The sequence below is a fragment of the Rhamphochromis sp. 'chilingali' genome, assembly GCF_963969265.1.
Source record: "Rhamphochromis sp. 'chilingali' genome assembly, chromosome: 2".
Classification (NCBI taxonomy): domain Eukaryota; kingdom Metazoa; phylum Chordata; class Actinopteri; order Cichliformes; family Cichlidae; genus Rhamphochromis; species Rhamphochromis sp. 'chilingali'.
In genome coordinates, this window is record NC_137930.1 from 41522844 (window position 1) to 41542458 (window position 19615).

General features: G+C 46.0%; 1 protein-coding gene across 3 annotated transcripts; it reads left to right on the top strand.

Moving 5' to 3' along the window:
- The first annotated feature begins 243 nt into the window (after positions 1-243).
- LOC308392649 (fibroblast growth factor receptor 1-A-like) lies at positions 244-19394 on the top strand. 3 transcript variants are annotated; one of them, XM_080875780.1, is made up of 17 exons: positions 244-464; positions 4367-4495; positions 6723-6827; positions 6906-7078; positions 7159-7282; positions 7425-7615; positions 7762-7906; positions 7988-8190; positions 9513-9658; positions 9990-10111; positions 10395-10505; positions 10608-10798; positions 11884-12006; positions 12090-12160; positions 17558-17695; positions 18107-18212; positions 18710-19394. In XM_080875780.1, exons 2-17 carry the CDS (start codon positions 4399-4401, stop codon positions 18803-18805), a joined length of 2142 nt encoding a protein of 713 aa, XP_080731906.1. In that variant the 5' UTR covers positions 244-464; positions 4367-4398; the 3' UTR covers positions 18806-19394. The 3 variants fall into 3 exon arrangements, with proteins under 3 accessions (XP_080731906.1, XP_080731908.1, XP_080731907.1); XM_080875782.1 differs by having other exon boundaries at positions 6726-6827; positions 7988-8178; XM_080875781.1 differs by having other exon boundaries at positions 7988-8178; positions 18710-19393.
- The last annotated feature ends 221 nt before the right edge of the window (positions 19395-19615 follow it).

Genomic DNA, 19615 nt, shown 5'->3' on the forward strand with positions numbered 1-19615 from the left:
GCCAAGTGTTTGACCCGGGCCACTTAGAAGATTAGTCTGGCTATGTTTAAACCAAACTTAAACCTAGCTATAAACACACCCAATAGCCCGATGTCCCATGCTGGAAGTTACAAGTGTGGGGACCTTTCTGTCCCCACACGCGTCCCCACAGCACCGTTAAAACCAGCCCTCCACGGTGCGCTGGGGAGGAGGGTAAGAAACGCCCCCTGTGGGCGGGCCTTCCCGCTGACCGTGCGCCGACAAACACCGTGAGGGACTGTGCTCTGCACGCGCGGCTCTAGAGCGAAGAGCAAGAGGAGTTTGGATCACTCCGCCGGGGCTTTAACGTGAACTAGAGCCGCAGACGGAATAGCGGGCAGGCTGCTGTTGGTGCCCAGTCCCGGTACTAACTAACGCTTATTCCTCCGCAGACCGTGGAGCTCCACAGGTACTCTGATCTGAGGTCTACCGGGATCTGTGTGTCTGTAAGTACTGCGAAAAACAGAGGTACTACTGCTCTGAGGAGGGAGGGGGCTCACTATTCTGAGGTCAGCTCAGATATGTTTGTACTCGCAGGGCTCTGAAGCTTCACAGCTTCACCTGCTCACAGGTACAGGTGTACTCTCTCTCTCTCTGACACGCACACCGGACCAGATGCTCCGACCAGGGGTTTACTGTGTGTGTGTGTGTGTGTGTGTGTGTGTGTGTGTGTGTGTGTGTGTGTGTGTCAGGCTTTATTACATGAAGAAAAATGAACAGTTTAATGTAAAATGATTAGTTTGAAATCAGGAGGCTGGCACCAGAGTTGTGATGGTGTTGGTTTGTGTGGGTGGAGTAGATCAGTGTAAAGCAGAAGTCACACACTTTTTCTTGTGCTGAGAGCGGAGCAGAGACTGATGCTGAACTGGGAGAGGTCTGAATTGCAGTACTCTGACTCACAGTACACAGGACTCGAAGTATTTGAGTATCTGCTGCTAGCGTCCTGTGTTAGATACCACAGGGACCCTCACAGGTTGGGCTTTGCTGCAGTGTGAGGACCAAAAGCTTATTAGGCACAGGTGTTCCTAATATTTTGTCTGTGTTAGTGGGTCAGTGACAGCTGCAGGCTGTGTGTGAGTCCTCTTTGCCAGCACACACACAATCATCATCATCACCGTCATCATCACCAGTGAGGTCAGAACAGAACACCTGAGCCTGTGAAGGTGTAGTTGGAGCTTGTTACAGTTTCCTGTTCCTGTTTGTGTCTGTAAACAGGTTCACAGTGATCTCATCACTACCATCATCATCATCACTCTGCTTTAATCTTGAAATTTGCGAGCAGTAGGCGTGACTTCAGGTGTCTGATGGGGTGTGAAGCATGTTTTGGCGTTTGTGTCAGAGACTGAAGCGCACTGCTTTGTGACTGGCTGTTTGCTCGCTCTCCACCAACCAGATTAGTCTCAGAAATCCCAGATTGGTAAAAGCCTGGTGCTCAGCGTGGCTCAGTGATGATAAATCGGGTTCCTGGCAGTGCCGGTGCGTCAGCCTCGCTTTGGCCAGGGTCAGATTGACACTCGGGTGGGTTTCTCTGAGGTCATAGTGTTACCATGACACCAGGGAGACGCCTTAGTCATGCTCAGTCATTGCAGGAAGCCAAAATAGTTTTTCAAGTTAAAACTGGATTCATTGCACAGGACAGGAGCTACACAGGGTGGTTCTGCATCATGCCAGTAGCTGAAAGCTCCAAATCGTTCCTTCCATCCTCAGATCCCTGCAGGAGAACCGCAGCTTCCTCTCATGTGAGCAGCTGGAAGTTTCTAGACACACACGCCATATTTTTATTATAGCATGAAGAATATTTCTGAACTTAGACTAACCCTAATAATCATGAGTAACCACGAGCTCAGGCACTGATTCAAGCTTTAAGGTTATTTACCTCTGACCACATTAAAATGATCATTCTGTCTGTGAGTCTGTGATGGTGTGGATGGTGATGCAGGTGGTGTAGGTGTCTGTGAGTCGGTTCCTTCTGTAAACACTCATAAATAAGAATATGTGATGTTCAGACTGTAAGGATGGAGTGGAGAGGGTTAGGGTGGTGTTTGAGCTGAAGCTGTAGATCAGGGTGGTGTTAGGGTGAAGCTGTTTTGGGAGTGGATGTGTCAGATAGCCGGTGTACACAGTCTAGTGCAGGTAAGGTTTCATTCAGAGGGTCTGCTCTGACTGATGTTAGTGACGTGGAGGCAGCTTCCAAAATGACTCCTAATGAAAGCATCAGGCTGGTTTAAGAAACCACCCTCATCATCCATCAGCACTGCCTCGACTGAGCTGACCCATCACACCCGAGTTCACACTTGGGTTGAGGAAAAAGTCATCATCCGGGCTCAGAAATGAGGAGAGGAAGTCGTAGAGATTTATCTGGATCCAGTTTTCATGTTTAAAGATTTTTTAGTTAAAGACAATAAAGAAAGCACCAAAACTGAAGAGAGCTGCACCACAGATATTACAGACAATCAACAATAATCAATAAAAATCAACAATAATCAGAGTTCAGCGATACTTTGGATGGAGCTGAGGCTCACACAGGACCACATCTCAGCTCTGAAACTCAGAGAGGATGGGCCACGAAGACCTCAGTGACAGGATGCTTCACTGTTTGACTCCCAGTGCAACAATGCTGGTGTGAGTGTGTATGTGTGTTGTATGAATGGTGTCTTCACACGGGGGTCTCATCCCGGTTGGTTGGGGCTGAAACAAATGAGCCTGGAGGCGTCCTGTCAGATGCTGCTTGTCTTGGTCAGTCAGGAGGAGCTGTTCATTCCTGCTGCTTCAGCTCCTTCAGTCTCGTCTACTCACCTCAGGCATGAATGTCAGGGTCATCCTTTGAACTGTTCTTTTTCCAATGGAATAGCTGTGCAGCATGCATCTTTAACGACTTTAAAGAAAAAGTTTGGGTTTTCTCTGATCCACACAGGTACATACGCTATATTGCCAAGAGTGTTCAGTCACCCATCCAGATCATTGGTGTTCCATCACTTCCATGCCCATAGGTGTACAAAATCAAACACCTAGGCATGCAGACTGTTTCTACAAAGATCTGTGGAGGAATGGGTCACTCTCAGGAGCTCAGTGAACTCCACCGTGGTACTGTGATAGGATGTTACCTTTGCAACAAGTCTAGCGTGACGTTTCCTCTACTAAATATTCCAGTCAGCTGTTAGTGGGATTATAACAGAGTGGAAGTGATTAGGAACGGCAGCAGCTCAGCCACTGAGTGATTGGCCACTGAGGATCAAAGTGCACAGAGGAACTTTCTGTCGAGTTAGTCGCTACAGACCTCCAAACTGTTTGGCACAGGGAATAGTTTGGGGATGGAGCTTCCTGTTTCAGTATGATTGCACATCAGTGCAAAAGCCATAAAGACATGGATGAGCGAGTTCGGTGTGGAAGAACTTGAGTTCTGACCTCAACCCAACAGAACACCTTTGGAATAAATTAGAGTAGACACTGAGAGCCAAGCATTCTCTTCCAACATCAGTGTCTGACCTCACAATGTGCCTTTGGAAGAATGGTCAGAAATTCCCATAAACACTCCTAAACCTGTGGAAACCCTTCAGCTGTTATATTAAACCCTATGGACAGGTGGATGTCACTCAAGGTGTGTGTGTGTGTGTGTGTGTGTGTGGCAGTGTGTCTATTCACACTCATTGATATTTGGTTAAATATCTCTTAGCAGCTGCACATCAACCAAACTCTTCTGGTATCCATCAAAAGCTCTGGCTGATATCAGACTCCAAAATTGGTGAAGTTAATTTCAATTGGTTGGTTTCCTGGCACAGACCCGGAATTTAAACAAAGTTCCTAAATGTTGCGGAGCGTTGAGGTTGGAGCTTTAGAAAGTTTATTCATGACCACAATCATTGTATGCAGTTTGTGCTGTGTGAGTCACCTCGGAGGGGTCAAAGGTCATCAGCAGCCGTAGCCAAAACATGAATGATGCTGTAGTGCATGTGAGTGAGCTTCACTCATCTTCTTTTCACGTTTCATCACAGCTCGTTTGTTTTATTGACTTCCTGTTTTCATTTTACGATCGTACATTTAAACAAACTAAATGATATTAATGATAAAAAGTGTATTAAGTTTAAGTTGATGCACTGTTTTCTGTATTTTTAAACTTTTATAAGGTAGAAAAAAACTTTTAAAACTGGAACAAACCCTCCCTGTGGCAGCATTTTGCACATTTCGGATTCTTCTGCTCACCAATCATTCACATCATACAGTACGTATCCTTTTAACTTCAAACTGACAGATATCTGAAGCAGGCAGATTTCCATCCTCGGTGACCTGCACTAGTCTGACTCTCAGAGAAAGCAGGAAGTCTGACATTGTGTGTCTGTTGTCGCTGCAGTGTGTTCGGAGCACGTCGCTGTGTTGGACACGATGTCCTGCCCTCACTACCTCCTGCTGGTTCTGCTAGTTCTGCTGGTTCACGACCCTCCGGCTCAGTCCAGGCCAGCCACAGAGGACACGCGCACAGGTGAGGAGCATCTGAGGTCTGAGGGTGGACACCATGACTGAAAGACGTATCTAAAGTCACTTTTCAGACACCTCCTACAGTTTAACCTGAGTTTGCTTCATTTAAACTAGAATTAAAGCCGTGTTTAATGTCCCAAACTCAGACACGTCAGTATAACTGACACCAGCGAGCAGCAGCAAATCCTCACAGTCAGACAGCTGGCTTTAGCATTTCAGTTTAACTGGATCCAGGATCCCAGCATGGAACGAGACGATGTAGCCTCCTGATGGAGGCTTGAAGCAGTTAGAGCCATTCATACATGTAAACACTGAGGCTGAGCTCTGAGCTGTGACAGCCCTGCTGTAAGACCCTGGTGTTTAAGGAAGATATTACTAAACTAACTAAAATTCAGTTGAAGATTTGTCAGAGAAGTGCATCTCTCTTCTTGGAGACTCTGAAGCAGGATATTTAATTTATGCATTTTATTAATTTATGAAACCAAACTGAAGCATGTGCAGGTGAATTTCTGCAGTGAAGTAAAGCGGGGTGTCTTCGGCGTGGCTGCAGCTTCAGACGCTGTTAAATGTGGGAGTTATGATAAACACATAAACACTTTTCTGAAAAACTGAAATGAAAACAAAACGCTATAAACTCACAAATATTCCTTAACAGAGAATCTGAGACACAATAACTTGTTTCTTTTAATTGGCTTTTTTTTAATGTCACTGTCACTGGCTTTTATTACTATTTTTAGCCTGAAGCAGAGGGCTGTGGTTATCTGAATAACCACAGTTCATGGTTAAAGCCTGGTGCTCAGCGTGGCGCTCTGATGATAAATCGGGTTCCTGGCAGCGCCGGTACGTTAGCCTCTTTTTAAGTGCTGCAGCGCTTGTTTGGGCCTCGCCCTCCTTTGTTTGAGGCTCGTTCACATCTGATCTTGACTGTGGTCGCGGTGTTTCTGTCTCCATGTTATATAAAAGCTCCTAAAAGTTTCCAATGAGAGAAGTTCTGTAAAAGGAAAGTGACTTTTCAAGGTTTGGTTGTTTGTGGCTGCAAGGCATCTGAAAACGTTTAGAGTGATTTTTTCCTGGTGAGAGCGAGGACAGCGCTCAGACTGGCCCTGTGAGAACACATGAAGCGCTGTGCAGCACAAACACAACAAACACACTTGCCTCGGGTGGTGTGTGGGTGTGTGTGTGTGTGTTTGTGTGTATGTGGGTGGGTATGTGCCGGTCCAACCATCTGGACTCCAGCTGAGTGTTTGAATCTGTAGTTTCTTGTTTTGCTCTGCTCAGGTTGAAGCCACGCCTCCTTGTGGCAGACGCAGTAACAGAAAATGATCCTGAGCTGGTTTCTCGTAAACAGCGTCCCTCGAGCCCGGCCCTGTCTCACTGTTCTTCTCTGATGTCTTTACCAGGAGCTGTACTTTCAGAGCCACAGAGCCTCTTACACCATCAGTCTACAGCAGAAGGCCTTCCAGGCTCCTGATGCTGGTTTGGTTTTCTGTTTGTGACCGCTGGTCAGAGAATATGAAACAGCTGAGGATATTTCTTTGAAGTGTTTAAGCTGAAACTGTTCTGCTCACTTCCTGCTCCAGGTTTCATTCTCAGACTCTCCCAGAGCTGCTCTGCATGATTCACAGTTCATAATAATCCCTCTTTATCTGACCCTGGGCCTCGGTCCTCTGTCTGAAACCAGCTGCTGTAGGTTTGTCTTGTTGAAAACTGACCTCCTGATCTGGAACGAAAGTCTTCTAAAGCTGTTGCCCTGTTTACAGTTAGCAGTTTATTTCAGCCACATGTTAAATGTGCCCATTTCACAAGCTTATGTTTCCCATAAAATCTCACTGATTCATTTTGGCATTACACTTCATTACACTTCTTCTGGTATGAGCTTTTCCACAGAATCAAAGCATCAAGAGGGGCACCTCAGTGTCAACCATATATTTGATTTGTGTAACATACTGGGATATTTAAAATTAGAATGCTTTTATATAGTATATAGTTTCTGTTCTGTCTTGGAGCATTGTGACATCACTGCTTCTGGGATTACTAAAGTGTTTTGATTCCGATTCATGTCTAAAAAGGGCGGATGTTAGTTTATTCTTCTGAATGTGGAATCAGAGCGTCTGATGTCCTCTGAGATGCTCTCAGTCATCTTCCTGTGATACACATCATGTGTGGTCATTGAGGTTAATGCAGAACTGTAAAAGCTGCATGTTTTAAACAAACTGCCTTTTATTTTAAAGCAGACGCAGTGAAATCCTCCGAAGACGAAGAAGATGACGAATCTTCGTCAGAGGAAAACAAGCTGTCCGACGAGCTGTCGACGAGCAGCGAGAAGCTGCAGCAGCGTAAGCTTCAAACTGCTCTCTCTCTCTCAGACAGGTGTTTGTAATCACGATCCTTACGTGGCTGTGTCTCCTCATTAGCGCTGGAGCCGCAGTGGGTGATGCCAGACAAGATGGAGAAGCTGCTTCACGCCGTTCCTGCAAGCACAACGGTGAAGTTTCGATGCCAAGCAATGGGAAATCCGCTTCCCTCCCTGCGCTGGTACAAGAACGGGAACGAGCTGAGGAAGGACCAACGAATCGGAGGCTACAAGGTGAGTTTGTGACATCAGAGGAAGCTTCAGAGTTAGTTTTCCTTTTCATCCCTTTGGTTTACCTGTGTTCTGTCCTTCAGATCAGAGACCACATGTGGAGTCTAATTATGGAGTCAGTGGTTCCTTCTGATAAAGGGAACTACACCTGTGTGGTGGAGAACGAATATGGAAGCCTGCGACACACTTACCAGCTGGATGTAGTCGGTAAGAGTGATGGTGAACATTTCAGGCACAGCTGAAGCTCTGTGAAACCCCATATTCCTCCAAACTGAACAAAAACACAGCAAATCATCATTCTTGTCCTCTTATTTTACCTCTCTCTTTATCTCCATCCTACCTGTTTCAGAGCGCTCTCCTCACAGGCCCATCCTGCAGGCCGGGCTGCCGGCCAACCAGACGGCAGTGGTTGGCAGCAACGTGGATTTTGTGTGCCGCGTCTTCAGCGACCCACAGCCTCACATCCAGTGGCTCAAACACATCGTCATCAACGGCAGCAAAGTGGGACCGGACGGACTGCCCTACGCTCGTGTTCTCAAAGTATGGAAAGCTGATATAAATGTAGTCAAACTTGTTCCCTTTATTCCCCGATCACACCTCAGGGGATACCTGTGTGCTGCCTGGATAGCAGCGCTTTACATCAACATGAATAATCCCAGGAGCGCCGCTCCCTTTGTCTCTCTTAGACTGCTAATATGAACACCACAGACAGAGAGATGGAGGTGCTGAATCTGAGGAGTGTAACTCTGGAAGACTCTGGAGAGTACACCTGCCTGGCCGCCAACTCCATTGGGGTGTCGCACCACTCTGCGTGGCTCACTGTGGTCGATGGTATGTGAAGGTTCACAGGTTTGCCACGCACAGAAACGAGCTCAAATCTCTGTTAATGTTCCCGATGTGATCTCTCCTCAGACCCTCCGCCCTCCCCACTGACCTCGCAGGCGTACCTGGAGATCTTCATCTACTGCCTTGGGTTTTTCATCATCGTCGTCCTCACCGCCACAGCAGTCATCTGCAGGCTCTGCTGTGTGCCAAAGAAAAGTGACTTCAGCAACCAGCTGGTCGTGCAGAAATTAGCCAAGAGCATGCCTCTGAAGAGACAGGTGAGGAGACAGGTGAGGCGCCCTCGCTCTCTCCTTTTTAAGATGTGCTCTCAAACGCGCTGGAGAGGAAATTGCGTATCACAAATTTAGAAGATCATCATTTAGCCTGGAGAAATAGTTTGCTGCTCTGCAAAGCCAGAACATTTTACTATTTCATTGATTGAAGAAAATAAGAACAACCCCAGGTTTCTCTTCAGCACTGTAGCCAGGCTGACAAAAAAGTCAGAGCTCTGTTGAGCCAACCATCCCTTGAGTAAGTTAACTAGTAATGACTTCATGAACTTCTTCACAAATAAAATTTTAACTATTATAGATAAAATTACTCAGAATCATTTCACATTTCACGTTATCTACAGCTATTTTCACTACAATTGATATTTGTTTAGTATTGTTCTCCAGTTGATCTTTCTGAGTTAACTTCAGTAATTACTACCTCGAAACCATCAATGTGTCTTTTAGACTCCCTTCCATTCTTACTCTGGATGGCATTACCTTGGCAAATAAAAACTGTAATTCATTATTATCAGGATGTCCTAAAAACTCCCTGAAAAGACTTCAGTTGATCCCAAATGCTGCAGCAAGAGTACAGACAGGAACTAGAAAGAGAGAGCAGATTTCTCCTATATTTTCTTCTCTTCATTGGCTCCCTGTTAAATCCAGAATTCAAAATCCTGCTCCTCACGCTGTCACCGTTAATCTCGTTAGAATGATGCTAACGCCATAACTGCATTAACGCAGCAAATCTCTGTTAGCCCATGGCTGCACCATGATGCAGCCCCATGCATGGGGCGATCCGCGCTAACTCGCTAACGGAGATTTGCTGCATTAATGCGGTTATGGCGTTAGCATCATTCTAACGAGATTAACGCTGACAGCACTGCTTCAAACTTTCCTTTTTAATAAAGAATATAGTTAGGGCTGGATCACGTGACCGTGAATCCTCCCTTAGTTATGCTGCAATAGGTGTAGGCTGCTGGGGGATTCCCATGATGCACTGAGTGTTTCTTTACTCACATGTGTTTGTACCTCTCTGCATTGAATCATTAGTTATCATTCATCTTTGGCTCTCTTCTACAGCATGTCTTTGTCCCATCTTCCTCCCCAACTGTCTGCCCCTCCCTTAACCTGGTTCTGCTGGAGGTTTCTTCCTGTTAAAAGGAAGTTTTTCCTTCCCATTGTTGCCAAGCGCTTGCTCACAGGGGTCATAGGGTTATTTTTTTGTTTCCTTTGTATTATTGTAAAGTCTTTACTTTACAACATAAAGCACCTTGAGGTTACTGTTGTTGTGATTTGGTGCTGTATAAATAAAATAGAATTGAATTCTGCGTCCACAGGTGTCAGTCGAGTCGTCGTCCTCACTGCAATCGGGGATGTGTTTGATGCGTCAGTCTCGTCTCTCCAGCGCGGCCACCACCGTCCTGGTGGGCGCGTCCCAGTACGAACTTCCCTACGACCCTGCGTGGGAGCTGCCTCGTGACCGGTAACCACGCCTTTTCTGCCCCTCGCCCCTCCCAATCTGCACCTGAGATTGCTGCAGCAATTGACATCAGGGAAAAGACTGCACTGTTATTTCTTCATCTGTTACATTCTAATGTAACCTGCCTGTCTCTGTGACCTTTGACCTATCACTAACACGACCAAACAACCAGCTTACAGACTGAGTTGGAGAGCTCACTGTCAGCTGCACAGCATGTTTCTGAAATTACGTCAGCCTCGTCTTCTCGGTCTGTTCTTAAGGTTTAAATATAATGAAAGTGAGCGTGAGATCAGCGTGCTCCTGTATCTGCTGACCGTTTGTTTGTCGTCCTCAGGCTGACTCTGGGGAAGCCTCTGGGCGAAGGCTGCTTCGGTCAGGTGGTTCTGGCCGAGGCCATCGGGATCGACAAAAACAAACCGACACGGGTCACCAAAGTCGCCGTGAAGATGCTCAAAGGTGAGAGAACTTGCAGGCAGCAGTTTAGGGTGAAAGATGCCCCCTGCAGCTGCCTCTTTGCAACCCACCTCCACCCTAGCTTCTCCATTCCAGCTTGTGTGTGTGCCCCTAATAAAATAAATGCAAATTACTTTATAAGGAAGTAAAGTTCTGACTGTGGTGGTGCTCAGTGAAGTCTCAGCAGAGCTCCAAATATAAATGTGGAAACTTGTGCAAGTGTGAGCTGCAGGGGGCATGACATTGAGGTTGTCGCTGAAAGATTACGTGTTGTTGCTACGTGCAGCCGATGCCACGGAGAAGGATCTGTCTGACCTCATCTCTGAAATGGAAATGATGAAGATGATCGGCAAACACAAGAACATCATTAACCTGGTGGGCGCCTGCACGCAGGACGGTGAGCACCGCCACGTCTGAGGTCTTTAAATTCCTGCCGTGTGAGTATTTGCTATTAATGCGTTTCTTTCATTCTCCTGGGGTTCGCCATGACCCGGAGCAGGTCCTCTCTATGTGGTGGTGGAGTACGCTGCGCAGGGTAATCTGAGGGAGTATCTGCGAGCTCGCCGGCCGGTCGGGGTGGAATACTGGAGCAGCTCCAGGCAGGCGTCACTGGGCAGCCTGGAGGTCAGGGAGCTGGTGTCGGCAGCGTACCAGGTGGCCCGAGGGATGGCATACCTCGCATCAAAGAAGGTCAGAGAGACTTTACATCATCAGGGCGCAGACTCTGCTCCTTTTCATGCTTGAACGATCTTGTGAACTCTGTTGGCATCGGTTTTCTTTTGCCAGTAAACACAGAGCGTCTGACGAGAAATCTGACACACGCAGTGCAGAAATATACTCATAGCCACTTTATTAAGTACACCCATCTCCATACTTTTATGCCTGGACTCTGCTGCTCAGAAGAATCGTGCTTCAGTTTAATTCCATTTCATTTAAGTAGCACCAAGCACAGTAACAGGTGCCTCCAGGTGTTTTATATTGTGAGATAAAGACCCTACAATTATAACTGATCATCATTTTTTTGTCTTGTGCTGGGTCTTGGTGCAAACTTACTAAAAATATGGAGCTGGATGAACAGAAGGGGTCTTGTGGGATTATAATATTATTTTATGCCATGTTAGACCCCTAATTAAAGATTGTGAATTATTATGTAGTTTTAGTTTGCATTATTCTCCTGAATTAGAAGAAGGTGGTAACTATTACATTTGTTAAACTGATTTGCATTACATTAGACTGCTGATTTATTGTGAATGAATGATATTGTTTTATGATGCATTATACTGCTGAGTTATAAGAAATACTGTTCGCAGAAAGTCATCGCCTTATTTGTCTGATTAGAAGAGAACAGAACATACTGGAGTTTTCTGCCCCATCTCAGCAGGAGCAGATAAACAGGGAGCCAAGGTCGTAGCTTAGGCGCTGTGTGAGAGAAAGAATGTGAATGTTTAGGCTTTTATGATTAGGTGGGGGCCAATAGAGGCTATAAGAGTTTGATCAATGCTCCACCATTTTGAGATCTGATGCTGTCTGCGTACAGTGTCCATCTCCCACACGTGTGATCATTAAATCATCGTTTGACTCAACCCGGCCGGACCAGTGTTGTTATTTTGGTTTTCCTCTTGTATCCATCCGCAATATTTGAATCCGTAACAGTCTCCAGCCTTTATTCTTTAAGAATAAAAGGGGGAGGGGGGTAGCTGTGTTGTGAGTGCATTGGGTTGTCGGTTGAATTCTCGGTGTCATGATGTAAAGGCTGACCCTCCCCTGTGCTTCAGTGCATTCACAGAGACTTGGCGGCCCGGAACGTTCTAGTCACCGAAGACAGCGTAATGAAGATCGCCGACTTCGGTCTGGCTCGAGACATCCACCACATCGACTACTACAAGAAGACCACCAATGTAAGTTGGACAGACTTTTATTTTGGCGGGGTGAAAGCCAAAGGTGACAGGGTGCTGATCTTTGGGTTTGATTGTGTCCGCAGGGTCGGTTGCCAGTGAAGTGGATGGCGCCGGAAGCTTTGTTTGACCGAATCTACACACACCAGAGTGACGTGTGAGTCCTCTGAAGCCTACCGAGCATTTGAACCAAGACTTCCTCTTCCTGTGATTTTACAGCATTTTACGGCTTCCTGTTTTTTGAGCTCATCACATCATGTGTGTTTTTAAAATAATTTACACTGGTAGGGAGAAGCAGTCTCAGCAGAGATGCCTAGACCCCGTTCTGTCTTCCTCCTCCTCCCCAGTAGTGCTATGTGATACAAAGTAAATACAGGGCTAATATTACTGATGCCGATATATTTAACTTATAGAGGCAGCTGATGTCGGGGAGCGCAGTGCGTACTGATTTATGACAAACCATCATCAGTTTGCGAAAAGATCATTAAATCACTGTGACTTTTACTTTCAAACTAAGAAGTTAACACAGTAAAACAGACCTTCTGGCTTTTATTTTGAAACTGAGCTGAATGTAGAGGTGTCTATCTCAGCGTCTGTAGTTTAACTGTGCTGCAGGCTGGAAACAAAGCGGACAGTCAGCACAGACGTGTTTCATAGCTCATGTTTGGAGTGTGTATATATATATATATATATATATATATATATATATATATATATATATATATATATATATATATATATATATATATATATATATATATATATATATATATATATATATATATATATATATATATATATATACACACTCAGTACTACATGGAAGCTCCTGTCAGGCATCATATCGGCTAAGATGAACAGGCACATGGGTCAATACATGAGCGGGACACAGAAAGGAATTGGCAAGAATACCAGAGGCGCAAAACACCAGCTACTGGTAGACAGAACAATCAGCCGAGACTGCAAGACCAGACTGACCAACCTGTGCACTGCCTGGATTGATTACAAGAAGGCCTATGACTCAATGCCCCACAGCTGGATACTGGAATGCCTAGAATTGTACAAGATCAATGGGACCCTAAGAGCCTTCATCAGGAACTCAATGGGGATGTGGCGTACAACACTAGAGGCCAACTCCAAGCCCATAGCACAAGTCACCATCAAGTGCGGGATCTACCAAGGAGATGCTCTGTCCCCACTGCTGTTCTGCATAGGCCTGAACCCCCTCAGTGAGATCATTAACAAGACTGGCTACGGATACCGACTACAGAACGGAGCAGTTGTCAGCCACCTCCTGTACATGGATGACATCAAGCTGTATGCCAAGAGTGAACGAGACATCGATTCACTGATCCACACTACCAGGCTATACAGCAATGACATTGGAATGTCGTTCGGACTGGAGAAGTGTAGTCGGATGGTAACAAAGAGAGGGAAGGTAGTCAGAACTGAGGGGATTGAACTACCAGAAGGCAACATTGCAGACATAGAGGACAGTTACAAGTACTTGGGGATCCCACAGGCGAATGGGAACCATGAAGAGGCCGCTAGAAAAGCTGCAACCACCAAGTACCTGCAGAGGGTCAGGCAAGTCCTGAGGAGTCAGCTGAATGGTAAGAACAAGATCCGGGCCATCAACACGTACGCCCTGCCCGTGATCAGGTACCCTGCTGGGGTAATAGGCTGGCCAAAGGAGGAGATAGAAGCCACTGACATAAAGACAAGAAAGCTCCTTACCATGCATGGAGGGTTTCACCCCAAATCCAGCACCCTGAGGCTGTACGCTAAGCGGAAGGAAGGGGGCCGGGGACTGGTGAGTGTCAGCACCACAGTCCAGGATGAGACAACGAACATCCAAGAATACATTAGGAAGATGGCCCCAACTGACCGAGTGCTCAGTGAATACCTCAGGCAGCAGAAACCCAAGAAAGAGGAGGGAGACGAGGAACCATCATGGAAGGACAGGCCCCTGCACGGTATGTACCACCGGCAGATAGAGGAGGTGGCTGATATCCAGAAATCCTACCAGTGGCTGGACAAAGCTGGACTGAAAGACAGCACAGAGGCACTAATCATGGCAGCACAAGAACAAGCTCTGAGCACAAGATCCATAGAGGCTGGGGTCTATCACACCAGGCAAGACCCCAGGTGCAGGCTGTGTAAAGATGCCCCAGAGACAATCCAGCACATAACAGCAGGGTGCAAGATGCTAGCAGGCAAGGCATACATGGAACGCCATAACCAAGTGGCCGGCATAGTGTACAGGAACATCTGTGCCGAGTATAACCTGGAAGTCCCGAGGTCAAAATGGGAGATGCCCCCAAGGGTGGTGGAGAATGACCGAGCTAAGATCCTGTGGGACTTCCAGATACAGACGGACAAAATGGTGGTGGCTAACCAACCGGACATAGTGGTGGTAGACAAACAGAAGAAGATGGCCGTAGTGATCGATGTAGCGGTTCCGAATGACAGCAATATCAGGAAGAAGGAACACGAGAAGCTGGAGAAATACCAAGGGCTCAGAGAAGAGCTCGAGAGGATGTGGAGGGTGAAGGTAACGGTGGTCCCCGTGGTAATCGGAGCACTAGGTGCGGTGACTCCCAAGCTAGGCGAGTGGCTCCAGCAGATCCCAGGAACAACATCGGAGATCTCTGTCCAGAAGAGCGCAGTCCTGGGAACAGCTAAGATACTGCGCAGGACCCTCAAGCTCCCAGGCCTCTGGTAGAGGACCCGAGCTTGAAGGATAAACCGCCCGCAGGGGCGTGCTGGGTGTTTTTTTTTTTTTTTTATATATATATATATATATATATATATATATATATATATATATATATATATATATATATATATATATATATATATATATAATTATTTAAAAAATGATTTAACACACTTCAGTGAGCTGAAAATATGCTGCTACAGTAACAGCTACAGTAGCTCACAAAAGTGAGTACACCCCTTAAATTTGTTGAAATATTTTATTGTATCTTTTCATGGGACAACATTAAAGATATGACACAATGTAAAGTAGTTAGTGTGCAGCTTGTATAACGGTGTAAATTTGCTGTAATCTCAAAATAACTCAACACACAGCCATTAATGTCTAAACCGCTAGTAACAAAAGTGAGTACAGCCCTAGGTGAAAATGTCCAAACTGGGGCCAAAGTGTCAATTTTTTGTGTAACTATCATTATTTTCCAACACTGCCTTAACTCTGTTGGTCATGGAGTTCACTAGAGCTTCACAGGGTGCTGCTAGAATCCTCTTCCACTCCTCCATCATGGAGGTGGTGGATGTTAGAGACCTTGTGCTCTTCCACCTTCCATTTGAGGATGCCCCACAGATGCTCAATAGGGTTTAAGTCTGGAGACATGCTTGGCCAGTCAAGTACCTTTACCCTCAGTTTATTTAGCCAGCCACTGGTCTTTTTGGAGGTGTGTTTGTGGTTGTTGTCATGTTGGAATCCTTCCTGTGGCCCAGTTTCTGAAGGGAGGGGATCGTGCTCTGCTTTAGTAAGTTACATGTTGGCATTCATGGTTCCCTCAATTAACTGTAGCTCCTCAGTGCCAGCAGCACTCATGCAGCCCCAAACAATGACAATCCCACCAACATGCTTGACTGTAGGTAAGACACCCTTGTCTTTGTACTCCTCACCTGGTTGCCGCCACACATCCCTGACTCCATCTGAACCAAATAAGTTTATCTTGGTCTTATCAGACCACAGGTAATCCATGTTCTTAGTCTGCTTGTCTTCAGCAAAGTGTTTGCAAACCTTCTTGTGCATTATCTTTAGAAGAGGCTTCCTTCTGGGACAACAGCCATTTGATGCAGTGTGTGCCGTATGGTCTGAGCACTGACAGGCTGACCCTCCGCGCCTTCAACCTCTGCAGCAATGCTGTCAGCATTCACACATCTATTTTTAAAAGACAACCTCTGGATATGACGCAGGGCACGTGCACTCAACTTCTTTGTTCGACCATGGAGAGGTTTGTTTTGACTGGAACCTGTCCTGTTAGACTGCCATATGGTCTTGGCCACCATGCTGCAGCTCAGTTTCAGGATGTTGTCAATATTCTTATAGCCTAGGCCATCTTTATGTAGAATAACAATCCTTTTTTTCAGATCCTCAGAGAATTCTTTGGCCTGATGTGCCATGTTAGACTTCCAGTGACCAGTATGAGAGAGTGTGAGAGCAATAACACCAAATTCAAGACACCTTCCAATTTGCACCTGAGACCTTGTAACTCTAACAAGTCACATGACACCAGGGAGGGAAAATGGCAAATTAAGCACAATTTAGACATTTTCACTTAGGGCTGTACTCACTTTTGTTGCCAGCGGTTTAGGCAATAATGGCTGTATGTTGAGTTATTTTGAGGGGACAGCAAATTGACACTGTAGTACAAGCTGCACACTGACTACTTTACATTGTATCAAAGTGTCATATCTCCTATGAAAAGATACAATAAAACAGGAAAATGTGAGGGGTGTACTCACTTTTGTGAGATATAGTATAATGGCCAAAAACACTTTAACATTAGCTGATGCTGACTCTCAACTCTCAGTCATGACTGATGTCATGACTGAAACATCACTTTCACCTCTGTGTGAGCCACTTGGATATTCTTTGTCTGTCTGAAGTACTGTGACCTCTGACCTTTGTGCCGGGTGTGTGTGAGGGGTTTCCTTCCAGCAGCATCGTGTTTGCAGTGTTTTCATGTACAGCTGTGAAGTAGCTCTACACGCACTGCAGCCTGCACAGCTCTGCTCAGTGCTGCTCATGTGACCGCAGGGCGACTAATCACAGCAGAGCAGGGAGGTGGCTGCAGACATGCCTGTTGTCTGATGAATGGGTACAACACTGAACAAACTTAAGTACTGATCTGATGCCAATACCTGTGTTGCCACCGATACTGTCGATACTTGGTCAGTCCGCCCGCCTCTACAGCCCGGCGTGTCCTGGGTCTGCACTGGGGTCTCCTCCGATTAGACCAGAAACTCATCATGAGGAGGCGTCCTGTTCAGATGCTGAACCTGCCTCCTTTTTATGTGGAGGAGCAAATCTGCTCTGAGCTCCTCCTGAACTCCCGTCCCTGGAGCCCCTCTGGAAGCTCATTCCCACGCTCGTGCTCACGGGTGAGGGCAGGAACGTAGAACGAGCTGTAAATCTGCAACTTTGCTCTCAAAGCTCGACACAAATGTCTGTCAATCACCCGCTTTGCTCTCCTCCGACTCGTGAAACTCATCCCAGCCTGGAGTGGACCTCCACCCCAGCAGAAGGTGATGTTAAAGCAGCAAGTAGCTGTTTGACAGCTCCGATCTATGGAGTGTGAAATTAGATGTTGGTGCTAAAGATCATGGGTTAATGTTTACATGTTTGATGGTTCAGATGTTGTCTTCAGCTGAAGCAGAGAGATAGAAATGGTGATATAGAGGAATAGAGAAATAGCTATTTAATATTTCAATTATTAATAAATGAGGATTTTTATGAGTTATTTTCATGTGACAGTTGGGAGAAAATTACAGAGCTGCTCGTTTATCTCTGTGTTCACAGCTGGTCGTTCGGGGTCCTGCTGTGGGAGATCTTCACTCTCGGGGGGTCTCCGTACCCCGGCGTCCCTGTCGAGGAGCTCTTCAAGCTGCTGAAGGAGGGACACCGCATGGAGAAACCATCGGCGTGCCCTCAGGAGCTGTGAGTATATCATCACATCAAACACTTCAGTCTGACACTTAAGCAGAGGAGCCGGTCATTCCTGGAAAACTCAGCAGAAGAGACAGCTTCATTAAATGCCAATATCTGAAAACATGAGACCTGGAGGATGAGCCGACTTTAAAAATCCAACATTTACCACTTTTATGCTCTAAATTCACTTGAAACTAGTCAAACAAGTATCTCCAGACAGCTGCAACTAACAAACCTTCTGCCAAATCTGAAGGTCGCTTGTGTAGTCGCATGTGACTTCATGTAAATAAGGAAACACAAAGTCAGAGACACAGCTGCAAACATCTGTGATCAAAAGAGGATATTTTGTTTTATTTGGTATTGTGTTCCTTGATGTGTTGATCCGACCTGCGCAGTAAAGCGTGTGTTGCATGGTCTCAGGTATCTGATGATGCGGGACTGCTGGCATGCCGTCCCGTCCCGCAGGCCGACCTTCCAGCAGCTGGTCGAGGATTTGGATCGAACTGTCTCCATCATGGCCAACCAGGTGACTTGTCGTTTCTTTGTTAAGGAGTAAAACCTGCAAATGTCCTCCACTTCAGCTGTTTCTCTTCAGTTGGTCCCTCTCGTTCCTCTTTAAACATTTAACTGATGGGTGGAGCACTCGCTAACCATCAGGAAGACTGAGACAGATATTTTATTATTTCTGTAAATTTAAAGTTATCTGTGAGCTCCTGTGAAATTTATACCACAGTCTGTGTTGGTTTCCTCTCATCTTAGTTGCAGTTGGCTAACGCAGAGCTGTGTGACTGCCTCAGTGCTGAAGCCTCTGCTGGACATCAGAGGAACTGCAGCTTTGCTTTGAACTTTCAAAAACGTCATGATTGTATTCATTTATTTGAAGCGGCGTGGGTCTCTTGGCGAGAGAGCATTGATGTGACGTTGAACAAAGAAAAGTTAGAAGCGAGTTTTGGTGTCATGTGACAGAGCTAAAGTCTCCAGAGCTTCCACTTCCTGTTCTAACGTGTGATTCTGCCTCTGCAGGAGTACCTGGACCTGGCCGTCCCTCTGATCCAGTATACTCCGGTCCAGTACTCCCCGGTCAGCGCCTCCTCAGCTTACTCCTCCATCTCCACATAATCCTCCCGGGAGCCATTCTCCTTCCTGAATCATCTTCCTCCCATTTCCTGCACGGCGGTGGTGGCCCTGGGACGAGCTGCTTGGCTGCGGCCTGATGTGAAGAACAGCTGGACTGAGCTGAGATCAGGAAACAGCACGGACTGACGAGATGTCCTCAGTGTGAATATTGTACATAAAGTTTGTCTCATCTGAGAAACGGGACATGAAAGGGTCAAGGTGGGAGCGAGAGTCTGTATAAATGTATAAATGTGTAAAACTCAAATCTCCCTGATGCTCCTGAATGCCTCGTTTATGGATTTTCTTTCTTGGATCTGTAAAATAACTGATTAACATATTAAAATACCAGAGTTTTTAATGCTTTGTGAATTAAATGTGAGTTATTCTTTAGAATAACTTCATGAGCAGCTGTTTGTTTCCTCAGAGAGTGAAACGATGAGTCTAAGGAAGCACGGACATTAGAAAATGTCTCTGATGATTGATTTTTTTTTTCTAGTCTTTGTTTTTCGTCATAATAACTAAGGTCAGCTTTAGTTTGAGCTGTAATAACTTTGATCACATCATCCTGGTGCAGACGAGAGGATCGGTTGCAAGCGCGTTCATAAATGGTTTCTTATAAAGTTCTGTCTGAATATATATTTGAATGATATTGGGTTTGAGATGGTGTGGCGCAGAAGGACGGCCTCAGAAGTGGAGGCCCCATTGATGAGGAGAGTCTTCATCATGGCTCACACAAACATGGTGTTTTGCTCCCACAGAGAGGAAACCTGATGGTGTTTCAGGTGCTTGTCTGTCTGCTTCAGCCTGTCTTTC